Genomic DNA, 25,699 nt, shown 5'->3' with positions numbered 1-25,699 from the left:
ACGTATTTTATAAGTTTACTTTTTTTCCCAGAGACATCGTGTATGGAGCCCTCCAACCTCCTGTGTTGACCTGACAATTTTCTTTGCCCCCTCCTATGTTCCTTTGTCTCCTGGGTTAAACCAGTGTCACCTTAATTCTTGGTTTACTTCCTCATTTGATGAATTACTTTCTCCATAATTTCCTGAGAAAAATGTGTAGGAGAAATTTTTTTGAGATTTTGCATACTTGAAATGTCTTTAGACTACCATTACCTTGATAGTTAGTTTAGCTTGATATAAAATTCTTGGTTACAAATAAAGTACAGAAGTTTTAAAGTATTGCTTCATTATTTTCTAGCTTCCAGTGTTGTTTTTGAGAAGTCCAATGTCATTCTAGTCATTCTAGTCTTTTATTGACAATTTGTTTTCATGGAAGATTTTAGGATGGTCTCTTTGTCCCCAGTGGTCTCAAATTTTACAGCAATGTGTCTTAGATGGGGTTTTTTTTTTTGTTTTTTCCTGTTGATTATGCTGGCTACCCAATGAGTTCTATCATCCTGGAAACTCATTTCCTTCATTTCTGGGATATTTATTGTATTACTTCTTTTGCAGTTTCTTCCTCTCTTTTTTCACAGTTTTTTCTTCCAGGAACTCTTATTAGAATTGGACATCCTGGAATGATTCACCAGTTTTCTTATATTTTCTCACCCATTTATCCATTGTATTATGTTTTTTGTTTTACTCTCTGGCAGAATCCCTCGAAGTTCTATTCTATCATTATTACTGAATTTTGTTTTAAATTACAGCTATCCTCTTTTTGCCTTCTGAAAGCTTTTTTGGGCTCTGGATCTTTTTCTCCTGTTTTGTTATATCCTGTTCTTTTTTCAGGGATGTACTATAATCTTTATGCTCTCATGAATGTTAATTATTGTTTCTTTGGAATCTTCTTTTATTCCTGGAATTATTTCTGTTTCCTCCAATTTCCATTTTTCTGATTGCTTTAGGTCTCATTCCTTCATGTTGGAAGCTTTATTCATTATATGGTGTTCTTTTCCATTCATATTTAAGAATGATGCATTAAAAATTTGACAGAAAGCTCTGTGAATGCGGCTAGTTTTTACCAACTGGCGGATATTACTGTACAGTGATCAGAAGAGAGCCTGGCTTCTCATGGGAGAAGGAGAGCAACTGTCAATATTTCTGGGTCTTTTCCCCTGGCTGAATTTTCCCAGTGAGGAATCCTTCATTCTCCTTCCTAGGAAGGCATAAGTCTGGCTATCAACACTTCGGGAGCTCCGTGTGGGAAGGGCACCAACGGCATCATTTATTACATAGTCTTTGACTTAATTTCCCTGGTTTAACATCATCAGCTCTGTTTGGTGCCCTGCAGTAGTTTAGACTCTGTTTTAACCTCTGTAGGGAGTAAAACTATCATGTGGAAAAAGCCTGGCAGAATAGAATAGGGGTGATGGTCTGAAGGTCTTAAAGCCTTTTAAAAGACTTTTAACCAGTTCTCCTGTTTCCATTTCCCAAGCTCATGCGCCAGACCTACCGCACTGGCACATGCACATATATATCTTCAGGGGTTCTTGGTACCTCCAGTGCCTGAGCCTTTCTGCACATAATGGGCTTCATTATAGATTTCCTTCCTCTCCCCACCCCTCTGATCTCGGAGAGAAAGCAGTGAGTGGTCCTGAAGAGAGATCTTAGTTCCCTGTCCAGGAATTGAACCTGGGTAGCCTGGATGAAAACCAGGAATCCTAGCCATCAGATCACCAGGGGCTAGAGGCTAGAAGCAAAGTGGCCCTGGCTCTTACCCCGTTTGAAAAATCAATGTCTCAAGTAGGCAAAAACTGTAAAAAACTGTAAAACTTTTTAAAAAAAGGTACAAAGTTTATTATCAGAGACACAGCATAACATGTGGGAGAGCACACAGACAGGCAGTTTGTTTATGTAAGGCAGAAGCAAGGCAGAAATACACACCCGGAGAAAAAGGGTATGGGCATCCTCTCTAATGAGGAGGAGCGCAGTAGAGAGGTGATTTAAATCACTTATATAGGACAGTTCTTCTGAGTCTTTGTTTACCTTTGGTCAGTTATCTCGTTTCTTTTTTCACACCTGACAGGTCCTAGGACCCTCCCCAACATGCGTGCACAACTTTTTGCTAAGATGGAGTCCACCGCAGAGGCCTGTGGGGGTATGTCCACACTTATTATGGGGTGGCGCCCCCTCCCTTTTTGACCCCCAAGGAGCCTTCCTGCGCATGTGCAGACACAGAAGTTTTCCTCGACCTCAGGAGTGGTCATCTTATCTCTTTACTTCAGCAAGCTCAGCTCTTGCCACTAACTTTGTCCTTGGAGTGTCTAGGGAAAACAAAGCTTCAGTTTTACTCCACTTGACAAACACCAGCTGTTCAGCCCAGGGGCATATCTACCTACTACCTCACCTCCCGCTCACCTGTCTTCCCCACCCTGTCCCCAGGGCTTAGTTTTCAGTCTTTTATTTTGGCCCAGTTATCTACTTTCCAGCCTTCAACTTTAACATTTGGAGGAGTGGGTAATTGGGGCTGGTTTCTTATTGGTCTCTGTATCTAAAAAGAGGTATCTAGGGGAGACAGATTAAATGCTGCCTTTAAGTAGAGCTTTGTTCAGTCTTGTGTAGAAGGGCTGTGAGCCTGAGAACGCCTCAGCTGTCCACAGCCCACTGTTAGGTAAGTTCACTGTGTTCAGAATCGTGAATGGGTGCCCTTGACATCAGCAACTGGAGCTTCCATTTTTCATATCACTGATATTTTACTTACCTTTCAGTTTGCTTTGTTCCCTTCTTAGCAAGATTCTTATCTGCTCTAGGGAAAGAATCAGCTTACTTAAACTAAGACTTTTAAGTCTTAACTCTCTTGTAAATATTTGTGTTGTAAAAGAGGATTGAAGCTATAAGTGGTATTATTTTGGTTATCAACAAGTCTGTGAGGGAGGATGTGTTTGGGTCAAGACTGGAGTGAGGAAGACGTGTAGGCCTGTGAGAGGTGGAGGAGTAAATATGTATGTCAAGCAAAGAGAGTATGTAGACACACCTCCATATTAGTGAGGAGTTTAAAAAGAATTTTCACATTACTTATTTGCATTCTTATTTCTTGAAAATATATGCTTGAAGATCAGTGTGAAATAGGTTGGATTTACATCTCTTGTTTCACAGAAATTTCTCTTTTGAAAATCAGTTTCAAGCCTTGGCCAACTAAGTTGTTGAACAATGTAAAATGAAAGTTTAAATTCTTGGGCTTAAAGATATCTTTGGCAGAAAGTTCATTAAAATTGCAAGTACTGCAGTTTAGATATTTTTTATATTATACTGGGATGAGTGCTAGAGCTTTGGTATATAATATAAATATTTCAAATAGGGTTAGTTTACTTCACAGTAAGACACTTGATTATTAATAGCAATTAAAGAAAGAAATACTGGAGAAGTTTGAATACATCTGGGTTCTTAATGGTTAATCTTTTAGCAAGAAATAAAAGGAGTAAATAAAAGAATGTTCAAAAGTAAAAGGTAAAATGGAGAGAGATCTGGGAATCTTCCCTTAACAACTTAAACTTTAGATGCAGTGTTTAATTTCCATTAAATTGATTTTGACCTAAAGTTTTTGGTACTATGGCAATAAAGTTAGCATGCTTTATGATGGATATTCTACAGCTTTACTCATTTACTGACTCAGAGGCATCATTGCAGCACAATCTTTCTCGCAACACTGAGTTACAAGCAGTTTAGTAAAAATAATTTTAAAATCTGGAATATTTCTGCAGAGCTCCAGGAATTCTTTCACAATGATAAGGCAAATTCTACCTGGCATGTGCTGGCAAAGTAGTTTAATTATTCTAAATGTATCATTTCTACTGATTCTTCGGTATACTTTCCAAATTCTGTGACCATTCTTGACAAATATTAGACAAATACTAGAGCTTTTGGAGAGGCTAAATGTGTTGCTAAGATTTCCTTTTCCTCTTCTTTAAAAAAATTTTTTTAAATTTTTTTTTTTTAATTTTTGACTGCGTTGGGTCTTTGTTGGTGCACACGGGCTTTCTCTAGTTGCAGCGAGCGAGGGCTACTCTTCGTTGCCGTGTGCGGGGTCCTCATTGCGGTGGCTTCTCTTGTTGCAGGGCACGGGCTCTAGGCACGTGGGCTTCAGTAGTTGTGGCTCACGGGCTCTAGAGCGCAGGCTCAGTAGTTGTGGCGCACGGGCTTAGTTGCTCCACGGCATGTGGGATCTTCCCGGACCAGGGCTCGAACCCGTGTTCCCTGCATTGGCAGGCAGATTCCTAAGCACTGCGCCACCAGGGAAGCCCAAACTTTTTCATTATTGTATTTGTTATGGTGATCTGTGTTCAGTAATCTTTGTTACTACTATTACTCACTGAAGGCTCAGATGATGGTTAGCATTTTTTAGCAGTAAAGTATTTTTCATTGAGGTATATACATTGTTTCTTTAGACATAATGCTATTGCACATTTAATAGACTACAGAATAGTGTAAAGATAACTTTTATATGCACTGGGAAACCAAAAAATTTGTGCAGCTCTCTTTATTGCAGTATTCACTTTATTGTGGTCATCTGGAACCAAACCCGCAATATCTCTTAGGTATCCCTCATATACTGTTATTTTGATCTACTAAGGAGTAGGTTTCTCAGTAGAAAAGGATTTTTCAGCCTGAGTGGGGTATTTAGCTGTCCTGTGGCATCAAGTGCTCTCAGGTAAATTGTGTGCTCTGGAGCCGGTCTCCGATATTGTTCAGGTTGAATGGCGTGTGTTCTCTTCTGCTAACAAACCCAAGAGTACCACGTGGTGTCAGAGCAGTGCTGGTAGAGCCTCTAGGGCTAGGACCTCTGGTCAAAGAGGCCATTAGGTTGGTCTGGAAAAAGAAATTAGCACCACGTTGATTATAATAATAATGCTGCTTTCTGATGGTATGATCCATTTCATTCTTAGTGCAGGGTTAGTATTCCCAGCTTTATATAATTAGGAACAGTAACTGATTTTCTATTGGAAAAAAATACTGTACAGTTGTTCTGGTTATCTACGTAACAAACTACCCCAAAGCTTAGTGGCTTAAAACAACTGTTTATTATATTTCATTCTTCTCTGGATAGAGTGAGCTCAGCCGGACAGTTCCACATAGGGTTTCTCATTCTGTTGCAGTCAGATATTGGCAGAAGCTGTAGTCTTCTGACAGTGTGGCTCAGCTAGGTGTGGCATCTAACATGGATCACTCACACAGCTGGGACTGCTTAATGGAGCATCTCCTTGTGGCCTCTCCATGTAGCTTGGGCTTTTCACCACAAGGCGGCTGGATTCTGAGAGGGAACCTCCCAAGAGCATGTATTCTAAGAGACAGGAAGCAGAAGCTGCCAGACTAGTTAAGGTCTATGCCTAGAACTAGCTCAGATCACTACTGTAATGTTTGATTGGTCAGAGCAGTCTCAGGGCCTGCCCAGGTTTAAGGCTGTAAAGAAACAGGTTCCAGGGAATTCCCTGGTGGTCCAGTGGTTAGGACTCTAAGCTTTCACTTTGGTGGCCTGGGTTCATTCCCTGGTTGGGGAATTAAGATCCCCCTAGCCACAAGGCAGGGCAAAAAAAAAAAAAAAGGAAAGAAAGAAAGAAAGAAAAATAGGTTCATACCAGGGGAGTGTCAGATTCACATTTTTGCAGAAGAGCACTTGGGATGGGAGATATTGTTGTCATGTTTGGAAAATACAGTCTGTTAGAAGCTCTTGATTAAAAAAAAAAATAACCATATAATGCCTTAAAAGAGTATATTAATATATTCTTTCATTGCTATTGTATGTGTGTGTACATGTTATTACATAGATATTGTATGTATGTGAGTATATGTTATGTGTGTGCATGTATATATGCATACACACATGTATATACATACATATATGTGATATTTCAGTATCAATATACTTCATTATACGTGGCTTTAAAAAAACACAAAGCTGCACTTTTAATTAGTGTTCACAAATCTCAAAACCATCTAACAGTTGAACTATCTTTCCCCTGATGATTTGTGTTACCACTCTCCATGACACTTTTTTAATATCTTTTCCTCTGTTTTCAAACCTCTAACACCCCCTCCCACTCTACTCACTCTCAGCTGATGACTTTGCTTTTTATTTCCCTGGCAATAAAGCAGCCAGAGGAAAAATTTAGTTCTATCACCAAGTCTCCCAACTACCTGTGTCATTACTCAGTTCTGTGCCTTTCCTCTCTGTGACAATAGAGTATCCTGGTTAAGCGAAACCTCCCCCCCGCCTTTTAACCTGGGACCCATCTCTTCTTGACTACTTAAGGATTTAACACCTGCATCATCAAACTTTCCCTTCTACTAGATTATTCTCTTCAGTATACAAATAGCCTAAAATTGTGTTTCATTAAAAAAAAAAAACCCTCCCTCCATAGCACAACCCTGTTTTGCTACATTTCTCTGCTTCCAGTTACTGAAAGTTCTACAAAAGAGTTGTCTATGCTCTGTCTCCATTCCCTCCTTTCCCATTACGCTTGAACTCACTCCACCTATTCCATCACTGGTCAGTGATGGCCACCACAGTGCCAAATCCAGTGGCCAGTTCTCAGTCTATATTTTATTTAACCTCTCAGTGCATTTAACAAAGTTCTCCTTAAACCCTGTTTTCAGTACTCTCTTGCTTTTCCTCTCACTTCACTGCTTACTTCTCAATTTCCTTTGCTGGATTCTCCTCACTTTCCTGACCTCTAAATGTTGAAACTTGGTGTCAAACTTAGCATGTCCTAATTGAGCCTTGTTTCCCTCTTCCAGACATGCTTCTCAGGCTCTGAAAAAGAATGATCCTTGATTCCATTCATATCTCACATCTAATCTATCAGCATATCTTGACAGCTCTAACTACAAAAAATGTCAAAATTCCAAACTCTGAAATGTTTACCTTTACCATTCTTACCTTTGTCCAGTCAGCCATCATCGTATGGATTGTTGCAATAAATAGTTTCCTAACTGGGACCCCCACTGTCCTCTTTGCCTTTTCATGATTTATTTTCAACAGAGCACTCAGAGTAATGCTTTCAAGACTTAGGTCATATCACATCACTCTTCTATTCCAAATCTCCAGTGGCTTCCCATCTTGCTGGGAGTAAAAGCTAAAGACCTTAACATAATTTACAAAGGCCCTGCCTAATCTGGTCTGTGTTGCCTCTCTGACTGTATCATCACCACTTTCCCCCTTGTTCACTTTGCTCCAGGTACACTGACTTCTTTATTCTCTGTGAACATGCCAAGTTCACTTCCACATTGAGGCATTTGCTCTTGCTGTTTCTCATGCCTATAAAATTTCCCCAGTTTTCCTAAATGCTGTCACTTTATTTCATTCAGGTTTCTACTTAAAGTTCGGCTCACAAGGAAGCCTTTCCCTGACCATTCTACCAGAAGCAGTAACTTCTCCTACCCCCCAGCCAACGCACCCTTCGCACCCTTGGCCACCCACTGTCTCTATTCTGCTTTAATTTTTCTTCTTAGAATTTTCACCACCATTATGTATTTGCGTATGGTCTGTCTCTGCTCTCTAGAATGAAAGCACCATGAGAGTAGGGACTTTTGATCACAACAAAGTAATAACACTCAGCAGGTGCTCCATAAGCATTTGTTAATTGAATGAATAAGTCAATGCTTGTATATGTATGTAGTGGATTGTTGTGTATGGCTTGATGGGAAAATAATAATCCTAACTTTCTATTTTAAACTTAGACAGGTGACCCTGATTTATCATAAAGAAATGAATGTGCTGGAAACAAACACCACATTGCCTTTGTTGCTTATCTCAAGATCTCAATTTTGCAGATGTAATTTGCTTAGGCTTTGTTGCATTTGAGCTGGCAAGCATTCGAGTTCTGCCCATCTGCCAGCATTGTGTACCATCAAGGTGCTTAACTTTTCTTCATATGTTCATTGAGTGAAGAAAGAACAGCTTGATGTAGTTAGAGTGCGTGATTTCTAATGTCTTCTAGTTAAAAATAATTTCTCTTTAAATGGACCTTTAAAAATCTAATGCTCTAGTGCTCCATTAGATGATTTCTAAGTAGTATGATGTTCCAAACATTTTAATCATAAGCTCAGAGCCACTTAAAAACATTAGCTGATTCTACTGATTTGTAATTTACTTTATAATTATAATTTTATTTACAGTCACTTGAATCCAGCTTATTTTGACAAGTGTCTTTTTAGGGGAAATCCTAGATAGAGATTTTACTAACACTATGGTAGAGATTGATCTGTCTTTAAAAGCATTCTTTATAGATTAGTTATATTCCAAGAATTTTAATTATCATATAAAATTGTGCTTCTCTATAATAAAAACAGAAACTGAAAGATTCCAAAATCAAGATTTCACTTGTGAGCAAATAGAACTTTAGTTCTTAAACCTATATTCTTAAGTAAAGATGCTTATTTTTGTTAAGCATCTACTGTCATGGCATTTACATTTTTTACTTGTTAAAACCACTGTGATGTCCATAATTAAGTTCATTAAGCTGTTTCCATTTAACTCTTATAAAGGTGACACTTTTTATTGAACTGAAAAGAGTAGAACTCTATGACACTAGGGACACATACTGTTTTCAAAAGCTAATTAAAGCTAGATGAGGCCTGGAAACCTGGAATGAATCTCACTCCAGAGACTGTAGCTTTATGTTGAAACAGTTCTTTAAAATAGGGCAAGTGATTCTCTCTCTCCCTACCCCAACTTGAGTATCCTTCCTGGAGAAACTGGAGATGTTGCTGGATGGTTGAAATCTTTGTCATACATAGTAACTTCTGTCAGAGAAAACCACTCTAGGCTCCTGTGTTTCTTTTGGTTCTGATTAAGTTTACTAAGTTACTGGAAAATTAATAGTCCAGTATAGAGTAGAGATAGACAAATGGTACTTTGCATGAGCCAGATCAATTATGTTGTTAGATGTCACTTTATAGAGATTGTTAGACAGTAGGAACTAAGGACTTTGGTTTAAGATTCTTAAATAAGCCTCTCTTTACATTGCCTTTTTTTTAGAGGTTCAGAGAAATGAGCACTTTTCATAGTTTAACTATTTCTCTTTTTTTTTTCATTCCCTTTCCATATCCCTTTTTTATTTCACCCAACACCAAAAATGCCCTTTCAGAAACATAAAGTAGATCTTTTCTACAAGCTACGCCATGTGATGAATGAACTTATTGACCTTCGAAGGCAGCTCCTGTCTGCTCACCTGACTCAGGATCAGGTGCGGGAGGTTAAGCGGCACATCACCGTGCGCCTGGACTGGGGCAATGAGTAAGTATGAATGTCATTTGGGCATCTCTCAGTTTCATTTATGATAACTCAGTCCTCATAGAGTTGTACCTGATCAAAGCTTATCTTTAGGGATTAAAGACATTGTTGTATTCTCCACTAAGCTTTGATCATTTTTACAATGAGTAGTCGTTTTTTTCAGTTTATAGCAAAGGACACTCACTGGTTCTACTCACTGAAACTCTCTCAGCCTCTGTTTTCACTTCCAGAAAATTAAATAATTGGATTACATTAGCCTCTGGGGTTTCTTCCATCTCAAATTCCTTGATTCTAAACCTCAGTAATCAGAATACTCTTTTGTTTCATCTCTTAGTACCTTTGAATTTCATGTGAATTTGGTGTCCTTTACATTTTATAGCCATATAATGAATCCGAATAAACATATACTACAAATGGGAACTGTCTACATCTGTACATCAGAATATTGTTAACTAATTCATCATTCAGAAATAGTCCTGTATTTATGCAGTGGGTATGACTATTTACTATTGCCATACAAGTACAATTATAAGACTTTGTCATGGGAAGCTGGAGTAGATAGTACTCAGATTTTATTTCTTCCTAGATTTAATAATTGATATAATTCTCAAATGCTTTTGCCTCATTCTCTTAAAATCGGGTCCACTGAACTTTGAAGTGACTAGGTTGCTTCCTATTTAAGATATACATTTACCTTAAGTATATTTTAGAACAAGTCTTTAGCTCCTCTCCCCCTCAAGACATCATTGAAATGATAAAAAATAAAAAGAGTGGGAGGAGCACAGCAATAAATGGGATATGTGAACCCATTTCTAGAAGCTGAAAAGTAGATGGAGGATTAGTAACAGAAGAAGAAGCCTGTAATGTATTGAGGAAACCTCAGCTAATGAAGGAGCTGGTCTGCCTTGCAGCTGCTAGAATCATGGAAGAAAGGGAGTGTGCCCTGGAGCTTAAAAAAAGGAAGTACTTAAAAGTATGTAAAGTAATAATTCACCACCATGAGTAGCAAGCCTGGCAGCCAGGTGTTTCCCTTTCAGATAGACAAATACAAAGACCAATTGCCTAGGGGGAAACTGGGCAACAAAAGTTTGAACTGGGACTTTATTGCAAAGCCCTCCATATTGAGGCATTTAAGGGTTTCAAAGTGTAATGAACAAATCCCTTCCACTTACCAGAAAGAGAAGCTTGCTAGCCACCCACCCATGTACAAAAAACTCATCACATTTCTAGTGCCTTTTAAATTTGAATGGACAATCAGGTATTACCAGGTATTTGAAGAAATCCTTTCACAGGGAAGAGAGGGAGACCAGGATAAACAAAATACCTGGCCCTAGAGAGAGCTAGAGATTAGTAAAGAACTTTAAAAATCTCTGAGTATCCTCCAAGAGAATCAAGAAGATTCATTATGCATTATAAAATGCTACGAAAAAGGAATGGAGAATAGGAAGATAATTTTATGTCATCTCTAGGAAAATAAAACAAAAAGATGGGAAATGGTTGAGGAAAAAACAACAATACAGAGATTCAATCTAGGGGATCCAACATCAGACATTATATTTCCAGGAAAAGAACAAAGGCAATAAAGAGGAAATTCTAAAGAAATGATAGAAGAGAATTTCCTAGAGCCAAAGAGAAGGTGACTTAGGCTTGGAAGAGTCTGTCAAATACCTAGTATAATGAATGGAGAAGAAAAACCAAAACCTACAGTGAGGCACATTAAGATATTTCAATATTTGGGGCTGAAGAGAAGATGTTAAAAGGTTATCAGACAGAAAAACAGGTCTTCTTACAAAAGAATAAGATTCACACCAGCCTCAAAAGTTTTATCAGTAACACTGGATGCTAGAATATAATGAAGTAATATCTTCAAATTTCTGTTGGGAAATGATTTGCCAGCCAGAATTTTATAAACAACCAAACTATATAATCAAGTGTAAGGGCCAAATAAAGCCCTTTTAAAGTATTCAAGGATGCAGAAGTTACCTGTCATGGCTCCTTTCTTAAGAAGAGACTTGAGAATGTGTTCTTCCAGAAATAGAAGAGTAAATCAGGAAAGAGGAAACACGGGATCTAATAAACAGTGAACAGAGTGGTAATGTTCAGTAGAAAAGAAAAAAGAACAACTCTACATTAGTTATTTGTGACCTTTTGAAGTGACACCATCCTATCCCTGTTTGTTTCATTAAATTACAACCTCTCTTGACTGTTAATAGGATTGCTTGGCATACACCACAGACTCCTTGTATGATATAACATGAATTCAGATGTACGATAGATCAGACAGTGTTCTTTAAATCTAACTTTGGGCAGTAAAAATCTTAGCAAAATGTAGTATGTTAACTTACAGTATAGCTACTGATCCTGTCTCCTCAGCTTCAAACAGTACTATATGGTATCATTGTATTTATTTTAAAAAATCAATAATGGTAGTAATTTGCAAACATAGCATCACTATGTGCCAAGCAAATTGTTACTCTTGAACTGATGACACTAATAGTTGTATAAATCATTATGTTGAAGTTTAACTGCACTATACATACCAGTAAATGAACAAGAGAAATATTTTAGAAATATCAATACCTCTTTATGATGAAAGTTAGAAAACAGACCAATCAGATTTTGCAGTCAAATCTGAAAACTTAAAGATGATAGCTTGGAAACAAGTTCAAATTATATCTGAAAAAGGCAGAGAACATTATAAATACCTGTCAGTAAAGTACAGAGTTGTTCCACCTTCATTAATAACTTTTTCTCAACAAAGTCTGTTATGTGCTTGTGTGTGTGTAGGGGGAGTATTTATATGTTCATTTTGATAAACAATATAAACCAGAAACATAGTTCCATTTCTCCCCCCACCCCACTTTTTTCCCTTCTCCCTCCTTTCTCGAAACCCTGATCCTCCTCTCCTGGTGCTTCTGTATCTTCTTCTCTCCTTTCTCCCTCCCCTTCCACTTCTTTCTTTCCCCAGTTCTTCTTCTTTCCATTTTCCCCTTTACCCCCAGTGGAAAATACAGTCACTTAAAAACTTAAATGAGAACTTTTTAGGTCTACTGTTACTGAAGGAAAAAGATGTATTGCCTCCCAAACCAACAGGACAGTTCTCTCTGGTTCTCACTCGAAGTGACCCTTTTAAAAACATTCCTTCTTAATTTGAAAGAAACGATAGTGTACTGCAAAAATAAAGTCATTTCGTACCAATAGGTTAGATATAGGAGACTGCTCCATGCAACAGCTGAGCACTGATAACCGTATCCATTCTTCCCATTGTATGCCCTCATAATTCCACTCTTCTTGTTCCACAACACTTTTATAAATGCCATAAAATATTGATAAGCTTAGCATATGCTGGCATGTTTTGGGTGCACAATCAATATTTTCTGAATGTATTTTTACGTTGTAATTGATGTAATTAAATATTAATCGTATATAATTTTAAACTTTATGCCTTTTTCTTTAGACTCTTAAACTTTATAGCTCTGCCTTTTCAAAACCTATTTCAGACACTGTTAATAACAGCTATTAACAGTTTATTGAGTACATCTACCTGTATCACTGTGGCAAGTGCATGGTCTAACTTATCTGCACTGTTATAATGAAATGCGATTATGCTTTTCCAAGACAAGAGCTCCATTTTACCTAATGAAGAAACTCATAAAAAGGCTCAGAAGAACTTTTTCCAGTGTTGCATAGTGAGTGGTAGAACTGGTGTTTGTACCCAGAACTGATGCCCAAGCCCATATAGTTTATGTAGGACCTTACTATCTTTATGATCATTTTTAAGTGTGAGTCTTAAAACCAGGAAAATTATTGTCAGTATCTCTAGTCTGTGGGTTATTTGATCTTTGTTCTGTTATCTATACCACATGTCTCATAATATATATATCTGCTTTAACACTGAGTTAGAACTTTCAAGGATAAAAACGAAACTGGTACTATACTCTTGTATTTAGAGTTTAAGTTAAATGCAGAGCCCTCCACATCTACATAACAACTATTTTAATTTTTTTCCTGAGATTAGGAATTTTTACTTATTTGGCTGAAAATTTGAGGATTCTGGCATTAAATTTACGTGGCTTATACTTGTTGGCCTCTTTGCCTATGTGCACACTCATTCCATAAGTGAAAATTATTAAAATTGTATTAGGTAGAAATCAGCATTTATAATATTGTGTTCTAAAATACAGGAAGGGCATAAAACAAGGTTGTATTCAAATTAACTAGCCATTATCTCTGCTCAAGTCTCCTATTCAAAGATTAAGTCAGTTAATTACATCCTCTCCAAGGGAAATTTAAAATAATTTGTCTAGCAATGTAACTTTAATGTGTTAATTTAATATTTTTGACACCTTCCATAAAGATATAGAGAAAAGTTTCTTCTCAGTCTCTATCATCACTACAGTAAATATAGCATAGCTGAGTTAAAAGTTGCGTTAACCCAGGACTGACACAGCCTAATTGATCTTTGCCATAGAAAAATACCTAAGTAAGAAATACTTTACTCTTAGAATAATTTATAGGATTTTTCTATTTCTTCTTTAGGTAGAAAGTACAATTTGATTAAAATGTAAACATTTTATAAGCTTTTGTTGAATTAGAATAATGTTTCTATAGATTTCAAGTATCAAATGAAAAAATTGGTATCTTTTTATTTTGAAGTCTCATCATTTAAGACAAATCACCAATAAATGTATACTTTCTAGTTATTCTTTCTCTCCCTCTCTATCAAATTATTTCCCTCCCTCGCTTCTCTTTTGTACCTTCTCTCAGGTTTTCAAAGATCCTAACCTACCCATGTCCCTTTCTTCCTGCTTAGTTTATGTTCCTTACCAAGGGAATTGCTCTTGGAGGAAGCAACACAAGCAGTAGTTTGAGTTATACTATGCAGAGAATACTGCCACCACCACCACCCCCGCGCCCCCAACCCCAGCGAGTTTCCTCTGAGTAAATTTTTAGCTAGGACTCAGAAAAGTTTATGGTTCAGTACTTTCTCTTTAAGGACATAGTGATATTTTCCAGCTTCAGGATATCTGAAATTAGCAGAAGCTTCCAATGCCTTCTTAGAGTTCTTCTGATATAAGGTGTTGTACCCATCAATCAGTTTCTTGCCATACTTAAGTCTGAGATAGCTATGTTTAAACTATGCATGTGTCAAAATTCTTCTCTCAAGTTACCATGTTCAAATGATTAACTTACACACACACACTCATTCTTTGTGCATCTGTTTTGCTCATCAGCATACCCTGCACTTAGCACAGTGCCTGCACTTGATAGGCACTACATGAATGTATCTAAGTAACAAGGTGGGTTTTTCTTATGCCTGTTGGCTACTCATTCATCAGTCTATGTTTGTTTCCTTCTGGATTGATGTATTGACACAAAATTATTCCTCAAACTATTATGACCAAATTGATTACAATCACTTATAGCCATTAGTATTTAACTTCATGGTTATTAGTAGAAAGGTGGCAGGTATAGTGGAAATATCATGGGTTCAGAGTAAGACAGACCTAGCTTGAGACATGCTCAACTGTACTCCCTTAAAAGGCTACTTAGTAACCTCTCTGGGCTTCAGTTTCCTCAATTATAAAATGGGTCTAATACTGTGTACTTCCCATAGTGCTTAGAGGGGATATACATAAAATGCCTATTCCAAGTAAATGTTCAGTAAAAGGTAGCTATTATTAGTTATATCTTCTATTTTATTACTATATAAATATACCATGCTTTCATTAGTATAGTTATATCTATATGCTCTCATAAGTATTAGAAAAGGGCACTGCCCATAGAAAATCTTAGTATCTCTAGCCTTTTTCAACTGATTCTGGGGGAGAACTAGATCTTAAATGCCTTAAAACATCCATCGTATATAATTAATTAGCTTCAAGTTATTTTCTATGTTCTGTGGTTCAGATGAGGAAACCCAGAAGAAAAAGATACAATAGAAAATAGAATAGAATATGGAACATTCAAAAGACATGTAAAATTCAAAGAATTTGATAGAGAGAGATTCACGGTCTTTAGAGTGGTGCACCTAAAAGAATGCAGGAGCAGAAATATGTCTTTTATTCACTGCTGTGTCCCTAAGTTCATCATGAGCCTAGCATAGAGTAGGTGCTAATATTTATTGAATTATTGGAATGAATGAATGAGTGATTAGTGACAAGTGGTGAGAGAAGACTATTTTTGTGAAGACTATTCACCTAAGCAGTTGGTAAGACCATTTTAAAAACTCAGCTCTATACTACATCTGTATGTAGATGTATATGTAGTTGTATGCCTCCTGCTTGTTTAGGAGTCTTTTTTCAGACACAATTCTCTTTAATCACAATCCTTGTACTTTAAGTCATATTTTAGCTAACGATGTAACACATAATGATAACAGCAGAAGCAGTTCACAATGCCTGGCAGTGTACTGAGTGCTTTACATGGATTAATCCTTACAATAGCCTGTGACAGTAGAGAAGACAGTATTGCTTGGTGGGAGAGCCAAGATACAAACTAGGCAATCTGACATCAGAGCCCATGCTCCTAACTACTCTGATGCACTGCCTTCCTTTGCTGTGACAATAAAGAGACTAAGTTGACCATTCCCTGCACTTACTGTTCACTGTTCTTAGAATATGCCATAGGAAGAAATAGCCAGGAACCTCTTTTACAGAGTGAAATTTTAGTGAACATGTGTTGTTTCTCACTGTGCAGCACCTCTGCTTTCTTCCAATGAGGACAGTCCTTCAATTTAGCTTTTGGAAACTACTCTTCCTCCATTGAAGATGATCTTAGTAGAAGGAAATCAGTCTTCGGTTTTATTAGATCTCCTGTTAATCATTTTCTTATTTCCTAAGGTAACGAAATCAAGAAACTAAAAGGTACTGTGTTCTAACAACTTCTAGGAGAGGGAAAACACTTTGCTCTTGGGAGAATTAGCATGAGGAATATGAACATTTGCTTGACTCAAAACTGCTCTATTTCCTATATCCAGTACCACTGGTGGTACATGATAGATCCTCAGAGAGTGTCTTTGGGGTGAGTGGATGGGTATATGGGTGGATAATTGAATGGACAAGCAGGCTAAGGGTGGCATAGTGCCAAGGTAGAGTTTGCATAGATGCCATTCTCCAGACAAGCCCCATCACTGTGTGTAGTGCACTACTACAGAGCATATACTCTCAACCCTGGCCTTACTGACTTAGAGCCATCTGGATTTTTTCTTAAGCTGTTGTACTGAAAACATCTATTTTGATTGGATTATTTGTACAGTCTTCTTTTTGTTAATTAATTGTAATATTTAGACTACCTCATATATGTTGTGACCATCAGTGGTTAAAGAATATGTTTGAAATTTTATCTCTTCATTTTTGTATTTAAAGAATTTTCAACAGCATGACTATAGAAAATTTGTAAAATATCTTAAATTGATAAATTGTTTAATTTCACTTTCCTTCTACAAATACTAATACCATTTGTGTGATCTTTCCACTGTTTTTCCACATGCATGTAAAAGCATTCTAAATATTTGAGATCAAAACTGCAAAATTGTCTTTCAGATGTAAATTGCTTTTTAAGATGAGAGAGGTGGAAAGGATGTGCTTCAGCTATATCTTGCTCTCCATGATACTACTGCCTTTACATGCTATAAGTATTAGAAGCCAGAGGCCTGAAATTATTTCAGGGAAATTAAGAATAATTAATAAGAGGTGATTGAATGGAGTACTTCTTTGATGTATGAAGACAGGAAATAAAATCTTAACAGATTTAAGTACATTAATGTCAGTAATCAGATTTGATGGCATGGTTTTACCATTAAGCTGTGAACTATTGTAGTTAAGGACAACCGTGTATTACTGATCTTCTCATCATGCAAAACTACAAGGGTTTTTTTTTCTTCTGCATTTAATACCAAAAAATTGTTTCTTCTTTAAAAACTCATATTTCTCTATTATAGAATAATACAACTTATAGTAATAGGTAATAGAAAAATATGGGTTTTTATCCTTTAATAGAAAAATAGGTTTCTCCTTTTTTTTTGCCTGCTAAAAAGTACACATCTAAATTTTAATTCTTAATCATAGTAATCATATTAGTCTGTGTGATTAGTGTGTTTGCTTATAGCTTCTTCATGTAGGTTTGATTCCCCATTTTTATTTTATCAGTCTTATTACCATTTAACCTCTTCATATCGTTTCTTATAAAATAGGGTTAAATTGTAAATAAAATAATTCTGCATTTTGGATGTATATGTGGCTTATTTTAAATAAGTGGGAGTTTTATGTACAGAAAGAGCCTAGGGAATTAGTTTTGCTGGCATATTCTAAATGTAGTTCATAATCTAGGTGAAGAAAAAAATATATATACTTATCCTTCCATCATCTATGGCATACTTTTGCCAGGTGCAATAATTCATAACACTCGTTTTAGAGTAGGGTGGTCACAGAGCAGCTCTGAAACCCTGATGAGAGTTATAGGCCCTCTCCTCAGAGAAAATGCATATATGAACATATGCACATACTTTTATACATAGTTACAGGGGTCCACAACCCCTAATTCCACTGACTCCAGATTTAGAGCTGTTGTTCTAGAGAGTGAGAAAGGGCGTAACATGTATTGAATATAAATTATGTATCATATTTGAACCCAAGAGTTCTGCCTGTCTAGAGTTATTTCCACTGTCTCATACTGCCTCCCAATCAACTATTAATCATTATCACTTATTCCTTCCTGCCCAAGTTATACCAGATCTTCTAAGTATTGTTTTCTTTATTAATCGCGCTCCCTGGTTAAACTTCCATCTAAAGTGTCTTAAGGTATTGGCTAATGTGTGGCGAGGTCTTCACTATAACCCAGTGTCAGTATTAATTAAATTGAAAATGAGATAAAACTCAACCAAAACATACATTTCTTTGAGTTTAATACCTTTAGGAGGTGATTTTTTTTTTTTTTTTTTGGCTGTGCCTTGCAGTATCTTCGTTTCCCAGCCAGGGATTGAACCCATGCCCATGGCAGTAAAAGCGCAGAATCCTAACCAGTGGACCTCCTGGAATTCCCAGGAGGTGATTTTTATGTGTTTGACTTTGAATTACAAATCTACTTGGACACTGAATAATTTTTTTTATCCTAATGAAAGTAATGCATGGCTGAGCCTGTGCATACTTGCAGGATGGGGGATATCAAAAAATAAACACAACTTATTAATAATCTAAGAAAATCCATCCTTAGTGAACTCAAGCAATCTGTTATAAATGTGATACTGAATGAATCCTTTTTACCGTCACAGGGGGAACTGCTTGATGACGAAAATTGTCACAGTCTTAAAATTCCTAGCCTCATTTATTTACCTAAAGGTGAACACAGTTAGGTTACTGGATAAAGGCATGTCCCTGCGGAGGCAGTGTCTGAACTTCTGTCCATAAGGTCATGGTTGGCATGGGCTCCCAGGCACATAAAGAGAGATGAGTAGTTTGAGGACATGGCATGCTGAATGTGGTCTTTCTCTTTACTAGGCATTTGGGCCTGGACCTGGTGCCTCGAAAGGACTTTGAAGTAGTGGATGCGGACCAGATTAGTGTCTCAGATCTCTATAAAATGGTAAGAAATATTACACAGGGTAGCTTGCTCCTGCACACTTAATTTTTTTCTCTCTTATTATCCCTAATTACATTATGAAACAATATTGCTAAAATCATTCCTTTGTTTCAATGTATTTAAGGGCTCTTCCTTATCTGGACAGTACCTATCGCACTTGCTCTCTAAATGGAATTACTATGTAGGGCTGTTGGACCTACTGTAATGTCTAGCAGTCATTTCTCAGTTGGTTTTGCTGGTGAACAGAGCTCCTTCAGCCTGCAGCAGTTACTAAAATTTTGTCTCTCTCCACCTCTTAAGAAGAGAAGGTAGTTGAAGCTGAAAAGAGCCAGTTATTAATTAATGTAATGATTAACCCTGGAAATAATGTACCAGCATTTCTTTCTTAAAACTTTTTTTATTGAACTATAGTTGATTTACAATGTTGTGTTAGTTTCTGGTGTATAGCAAAGTGGTTCAGTTATGTGTGTGTGTGTGTGTGTGTGTGTGTGTGTGTGTGTATTCTTTTTCAGATTCTTTTCCATTAGAGTTTATTACAAGATATTGAATATAGTTCCCTGTGTTATACAGTAGGGCCTTGTTGTTTATCAGTGTACCAGTATTTCTAAGATAAATCCTTAACTGTCTGTTGGTTATTATAAAAGTGCATTGAGTTGACTGATAACCAAGATTACATTTTGCAGGGTGAATGAGAAGAAGTAACTAAAAGGTACAGAATTTTAAAGTAAAACAAATAAACATCAAAAACCTTAGGTGACTATTAAGCTTAGACTAAAGGACTGGGTAAAACCTTACTTTGAGGAGTATATATTCAAGGAGTGTATATTGGTGAGAATTACAAGTTTTAGAAAGAATTACAAATTTCTCTTTAAGAAAATGAAATATTTTTAGGAAACATAGAGGATGCAAAGTATGTTGCCTGGTCAAGAACCATAGGAAATTTGCCTAAATAATATACAAATAACATATCAATTGCTTCTGTATATTTGCTTATGTATATTTACAAGTATACAAAAGCATTTGTGTTCAGTTGCCTTAACTATGCTCTGTGTGAAGTGATATGTGTGAGATACAGAAATTAAAGATGAACGAGACTTACTCCTTCCTTTAAGAATATCACCATCTATGGCGCAGTGGTTAAGAATCCACCTGCCAATGCAGGGGACACGGGCTCGAGCCCTGGTCCGGGAAGATCCCACATGCCGTGGAGCAACTAAGCCCGTGTGCCACAACTACTGAGTCTGCGCTCTAGAGCCCGTGAGCCACAACTACTGAGCCCACGTGCCACAACTACTGACGCCCGCGCACCTAGAGCCTGTGCTCCGCAACAAGAGAAGCCACTGCAATGAGAAGCCCGCGCACTGCAATGAAGAGTAGCCCGCACTCGCCGCAACCAGAGAAAGCCCGCACACAGCGACAAAGACCCAACGCAGCCAAAAATAAAAAAAAAAATAAAAAAAAAGAATATCACCATCCAGGGTATTGGCTTCTAACTCTTTCTAGATTATGGAGGATCGATAAAATTTCTCCTCAGGACGATGCAAATATGATTTTGCATACAAATTTTATACTCAATTTTAGGGAATTGATAGTTGCCTCTGAACCCCATGCATGGTCCCCATGTTTAGAAACTACTCTAGTGGGATCAAATAGACCACAAACAAGAATGTTTATGAGCTGCATGTCATAATTAAGATATACACTGATGCTGTTAGAGGGAGTAGCTGATTTCCTGGGGCTTTGAGAAATCAATGAAAGCTTCCAGAGGCAAGTAATGCTTAAGGTGAGTCTTGAGAGATGCTCAGGGCTTCGTCAGGAAGACAAGCCATAAGGAAAGACATTCCAAAATGACACAGAGCGTAGGGAAGTAGTAATTCCAGGAAACTATAGGATACTTGGTAACTTTGGCATGTAAGTATGTGTTAGCAATTGGGAGATAAGGCCAAGAAGGAGGCAAGAGCCAGATCACAAAGAGCTTTGTAAACCCCAAATTGGTAGAACTGCTAGTCTGATAGAACCATGGAGTGACATGATTGGATGTGGGTTTTAAATGCTGAGAGAGTATAAAATGCAGAAGACTGGAATCAGGGAGGAAAGAGGCCACGGAAGTGATTCAGGCAAGAAATAATGGCTAGGCAGCAATAGGAATGGAGAAAAAATGCAATAGAAAATGTAGATGTTAATACGTAAAAATGATGAATTTTGATGATCAATTAGATATGGAAAGTGAAGAAAGAATGACAGTTTGAAGCTAAGAACTCCTATGAGAATGGTGGCTTGGAGGATGATATTTTTGGTAAGGATTTTGCATTTTATTCTAAGTGTGACAGAAGGCCTGTGAAGGTACTTGAGCAGGGGAATTACATGATTTGGCTTACATTTTAAAAGGACTCCTCCAGCTGATGTGTGCAGAAGGACTGGAGTGGAGCAAGAATGGAAACAGGGAGCGGTCATTCAAACAAAAGATTTTGATTTCAGTATCTTGAGCTAGATAGAGTTGGAACAGTGGAAGTGGTAAGTTGTTGGATTCTGAATATGTGTTGAAGATAGATCCAGTCAGAGTTGTTGATAGATTGAATAGGTGTGTGTGTATACAAAAAAGAGAAAGGTCAGAGAAGAATGACTCCTATGTTTTGACCTGCCCAACTTTGACCTGGGTGGAAATGGAATAGGAAACATTGTGGGAGAATTTTTGAGAGTAGAACAGTGGGGATCAATATTTCTGGGTTTTCCTTTCAAGGTTTAAATGTCTTCTAGACCTCCAGACTAAGATGTTGAAAGTCTGGAGTTCAGAAGTGAAGTTAAGATATAACAATTTTGGAGTCATCAGAGTATATATGGTATTAAAAGCTGTTGGATAAGATGACCACTGCTTTCCACAAACCTCCATGCAGTGAAACCCAGTGGTCAGCAGGTCCTACACAGCAATTCCAGACAGCCAAGCATCAACAGCCATTGGAAGAAACCTCCCACATGAAACTTAAAGACCAAAAGAAATACTTATGAAAGAAACTTGGAAAAAACAGACAACTCAGTGGAAGAAAATGGTGATTGCTGTCTGCAAAGAGAAATGAGACAGCCAGGAAGCAGAGTGGAGCAATCTAAGAAGCAACCCCAGAAGCTCTAGAAAATTACAATTGAGATAACTGGAATAAACTTGGTATAACTACTGAGACATCTAGACATGGCTAGGAACAAGGAAGTAGGGCAGACAGAGGCTGCCAGTATCAGTCATGCATTGGGAGCAACCATGGCTCACAGTGGCCTGCTCTGCCTAGAATCCCAGCAGCCTTTGCTGCTGTGGACCTCAACAACCCTTGTGGACACTGCAGAACCCCTCAGCTTTTATTACTGGGGACCTCATAATGGACCCCAGCAGACTGCTGCACAGAGGACCCTAGCATATTTCACCACTGAAGAAACCAGTAACCACCACAGAACCCCTGCAGATTTTACCACTCAGGTTTTCACCCCACAGGTATCTGCATTCACAGATGCCAGCCACCTGAGTCCCCCAGCTCCCTCCACATCTCTTGACAGAGCACGAGTTATGTAGCAGCCCTGGCCTCTGTGGTTGTGTGCATGTAAGACACCAGTCTAGACCCCTACAGCTGACCCTCACTGCTTTGTGTGTGCTCATGTCTAGCCTCTGCAGCTGTGTACCTGCATGCCACCAGCCTGACTCCCAACACAGGCCTCCACTGCCATGCATACAACCACGGCAAGCCCCTGTAGCCACAGGAGTGTATGCCAACAGCCAAGGCCCCCACAGCTGCTTGTGGCCCATATCCAGCCTTGACTTGTCACTGGCCTGCAACCCTAGGCTCACCTAAAGCTAACCCCTGCAGCTGTGCACCTGCACACTGCCAGCCCAACTCCCATCCCTGCCTCCATTGCCATGCATGTGCTCATGGCTAGCCTCTACAACCTCATGAGTATGTGCCAATAGCTAGGGTCCCTGCAGTTGCTCGTCAGTCTGCAGTTGGCACCAGCCCTTTCTGCTAGTCCCAGCCCTTGCTATTATGTGTGTGTCTGCAGCTTCCCCCTCCCACTATGCAGGCACCTGAAGCTGGACCCTGAAACCATGTGTGTACACACTTCTGACTCTGGCCACCACTGCTGCCTGCCCTGGTCCCTAGCCACTGGACCTGGAAGAGCCACTGAGGACCCCAACATCCCTTGCAGCTACTGTGGACCCTCCACAGCTTTCCCTAAGATTCACAGAATTGTTGATATTGTGGACCTATGTGGCCTCAGCCAATGAGACCTGCACCCTGAGCCCAGAGCTACGATATGCCCTAACCTGGGCACCCTGCACCATTAGACCCAGAGTCATAGCATGCTCTAGCATCCTCACATCCATAGGTGAAGGTCTTTCCTTACCAAAGTCAGTCCATAAAGTCTTGAAGAGATAACGGCTCTTCAAATGTGCAGACAACTATGAAAGACTACAGGGATCACAGAAAATCAGAGAAACATGACACCACCAAAGGAACACAGTAAATTTTCAGTAACTGACCCTAAAGAAATGGAGATATACAACTTGCCTGACAGAGAATTCAAAGTAGTTATTTTAAAGATGCTCAGAGAGCTACAAGAGAACACCAGTAAACAGTTCAACAAAATCAGGTAAATAAAACAAGACCAAAATGAGAAGTTCAACAAAAACATAGAAAACATAAAAGAGAACCAAACGAATTTTGGAGCTGAAGATTACAGTGACTGAACTGAAGAATTCAGTGGAGAGCTTCAATATTAGACTGGACCAAGCAGAAGAAAGAATTAGTGAACTTGGGACTTCCCTGGTGGTGCAATGGTTAAGAATCTGACTGCCAAAGCAGGGGACACGGGTGTGAGCCCTGGTCTGGGAAGTTCCCACGTGCTGCGGAGCAACTAAGCCCGTGTGCCACAACTGCTGAGCCTGTGCTCTAGAGCCCATGAGCCACAACTACTGAGACTGCGTGCCGCAACTACTGAAGCCCACGTGCCTAGAGCCCATGCTCCACAACAAGAGAAGCCACCACAGTGAGAAGCCCGTGTACCACAACGAAGAGCAGCCCCCGCTTGCCACAACTAGAGAAAGCCCGTGTGCAGCAACGAAGACCCAATGCAGCCAAAAAAGATTTAAAAAACCCAAAAAACAAAGAGTACCTGGAATTCCCTGGCGGTCCAGTGGAGCCAAAAAAAAAAACAAAACAGAGAGAGAGAATTAGTGAACTTAGATATATCAGAATTTTCCAGTCAAAGGAGCAAAAAGTAAAAAGAATGAAGAAACGCTATGATATTTAAAGGTTACCATTAAGAAAATCAATCTATACATTACTAGAGAACCAGGAAGAGAGGAGAGCAGAAAGGGGCAGAAAGCTTACTTAAAGTAATGCCTGAGAACTTGCCAAATCTGGGGAGAGAGATTTGAACATCAAGTTCATGAAGCTCATAGGTTCCCAAACAATTTGAACCCACAGAGATGTTCTCCACGACATTATAATAAAACTATCAAAAATCGAAGACAGAGAAAAATACCATATGATATCACTTATATGTGGAATCTAAAAAAATGATACAAGTTAACTTATTTACAAAACAGAAATAGACTGACAAACATAGAAAACAAACTTACGGTTACCAAAAGGGAAAGGGGGGGAGGTAAATTAGAAGTTTGGGATTAACAGATACACACTACTATATATAAAAACAAACAAGCAGCAATGAGACCCAACGCTGCCAAAAATAAAATAAATAAAATAAATTTTAAAAAAACCATGAAGATATAAAACACTTAAGTATATAGTCAAATTCAGAATACTCCAATACTGTAATATGGTGGTATATTACTCTAGTATAAAGGTGAAAAGACAGAAAAGTTAAAAATAACTATAATTACAATAATTTGTTAATGGATACACAGTATAAAAAGATGTAAACTGTGATATCAAAAACATAAAGTGGTGGGAAGTGAGTAAAAGGGTAGAGATTTTGTATGGGATTGAAGTTAAGTTGTAATAGCTTTATCTATAAGATGTTTTATGTAAGTCTCACGTAACCAGAAAGCAAAAACCTACGGTAGACATACAAGATAAAGAGAAGTGAATCAAAGCACACTGCTATGGAAAATCATCAGTTCACAAAGAAAGACAGCAAGAGAAGAGGAAAGGAACTACAAAATGAGCTAGAAAACAATTTTTAAAATAGCAATAGAAATTTCTTACCTATCTATAATTACTTTACTTAAATGTAAATGGATTAAATTCTCAATCAAAAGACATAGAGCGGCCAAATGGATTTAAAAAAAAAAACCAAGAATATTCTGTTTATTAACAGACTTACTTCAGTGTTGAGAACATGCATAGGCTGAAAGCAAGAAACAGAAAAAGATAACCCATCCAAATGGCAACCAAAAGATGGCAGCAGTAGCTATTTTTATATCAGACAAAATAGGCTATTTTTTAAAAATAAATAAATTTATTTATTTATTTATTTTTGGCTGTGTTGGGTCTTCATTGCTGTGCACAGGCTTTCTCTAGTTGCGGCGAGTGGGGGCTACTCTTCGTTGTGGTGTATGGGCTTCTCATTGTGGTGTCTTCTTTTTGTTGTGGAGCATGGGCTCTAGGCACATGGGCTTCAGTAGCTGTGGCACGTGGGCTCAGGAGTTGTGGCTCACAGGCTGTAGAGCGCAGGCTCAGTAGTTGTGGCGCATGGGCTTAGTTGCTCTGTGGCATGTGGGATCTTCCCGGACCAGGGCTCAAACCCGTGTCCCCTGCATAAGCAGGCGGATTCTTAACCCCTGCGCCACAAAGGAAGTCCCAAAATAGG

General features: G+C 38.3%; 1 protein-coding gene across 5 annotated transcripts in view; it reads left to right on the top strand.

The window, feature by feature from the left end:
* The window catches only part of DOCK3 (dedicator of cytokinesis 3), a 403,408-nt gene that overhangs the window by 187,666 nt on the left and 190,043 nt on the right, over positions 1-25,699 (top strand). For all 5 annotated transcript variants that reach the window (XM_057555412.1, XM_057555413.1, XM_057555411.1 and 2 more), the window contains exons 6-7: positions 9,162-9,310; positions 18,805-18,889. In XM_057555412.1, the coding sequence (XP_057411395.1) occupies positions 9,162-9,310; positions 18,805-18,889 (234 nt within the window). The remainder of the gene's footprint in view (positions 1-9,161; positions 9,311-18,804; positions 18,890-25,699) is intronic.

Source organism: Balaenoptera acutorostrata, chromosome 10 (assembly GCF_949987535.1).
Source record: "Balaenoptera acutorostrata chromosome 10, mBalAcu1.1, whole genome shotgun sequence".
Taxonomy (NCBI): Eukaryota; Metazoa; Chordata; class Mammalia; order Artiodactyla; family Balaenopteridae; genus Balaenoptera; species Balaenoptera acutorostrata.
The sequence above is the reverse complement of the archived record's forward strand: the minus strand, read 5'-3'. Positions and strand labels throughout refer to the sequence as shown.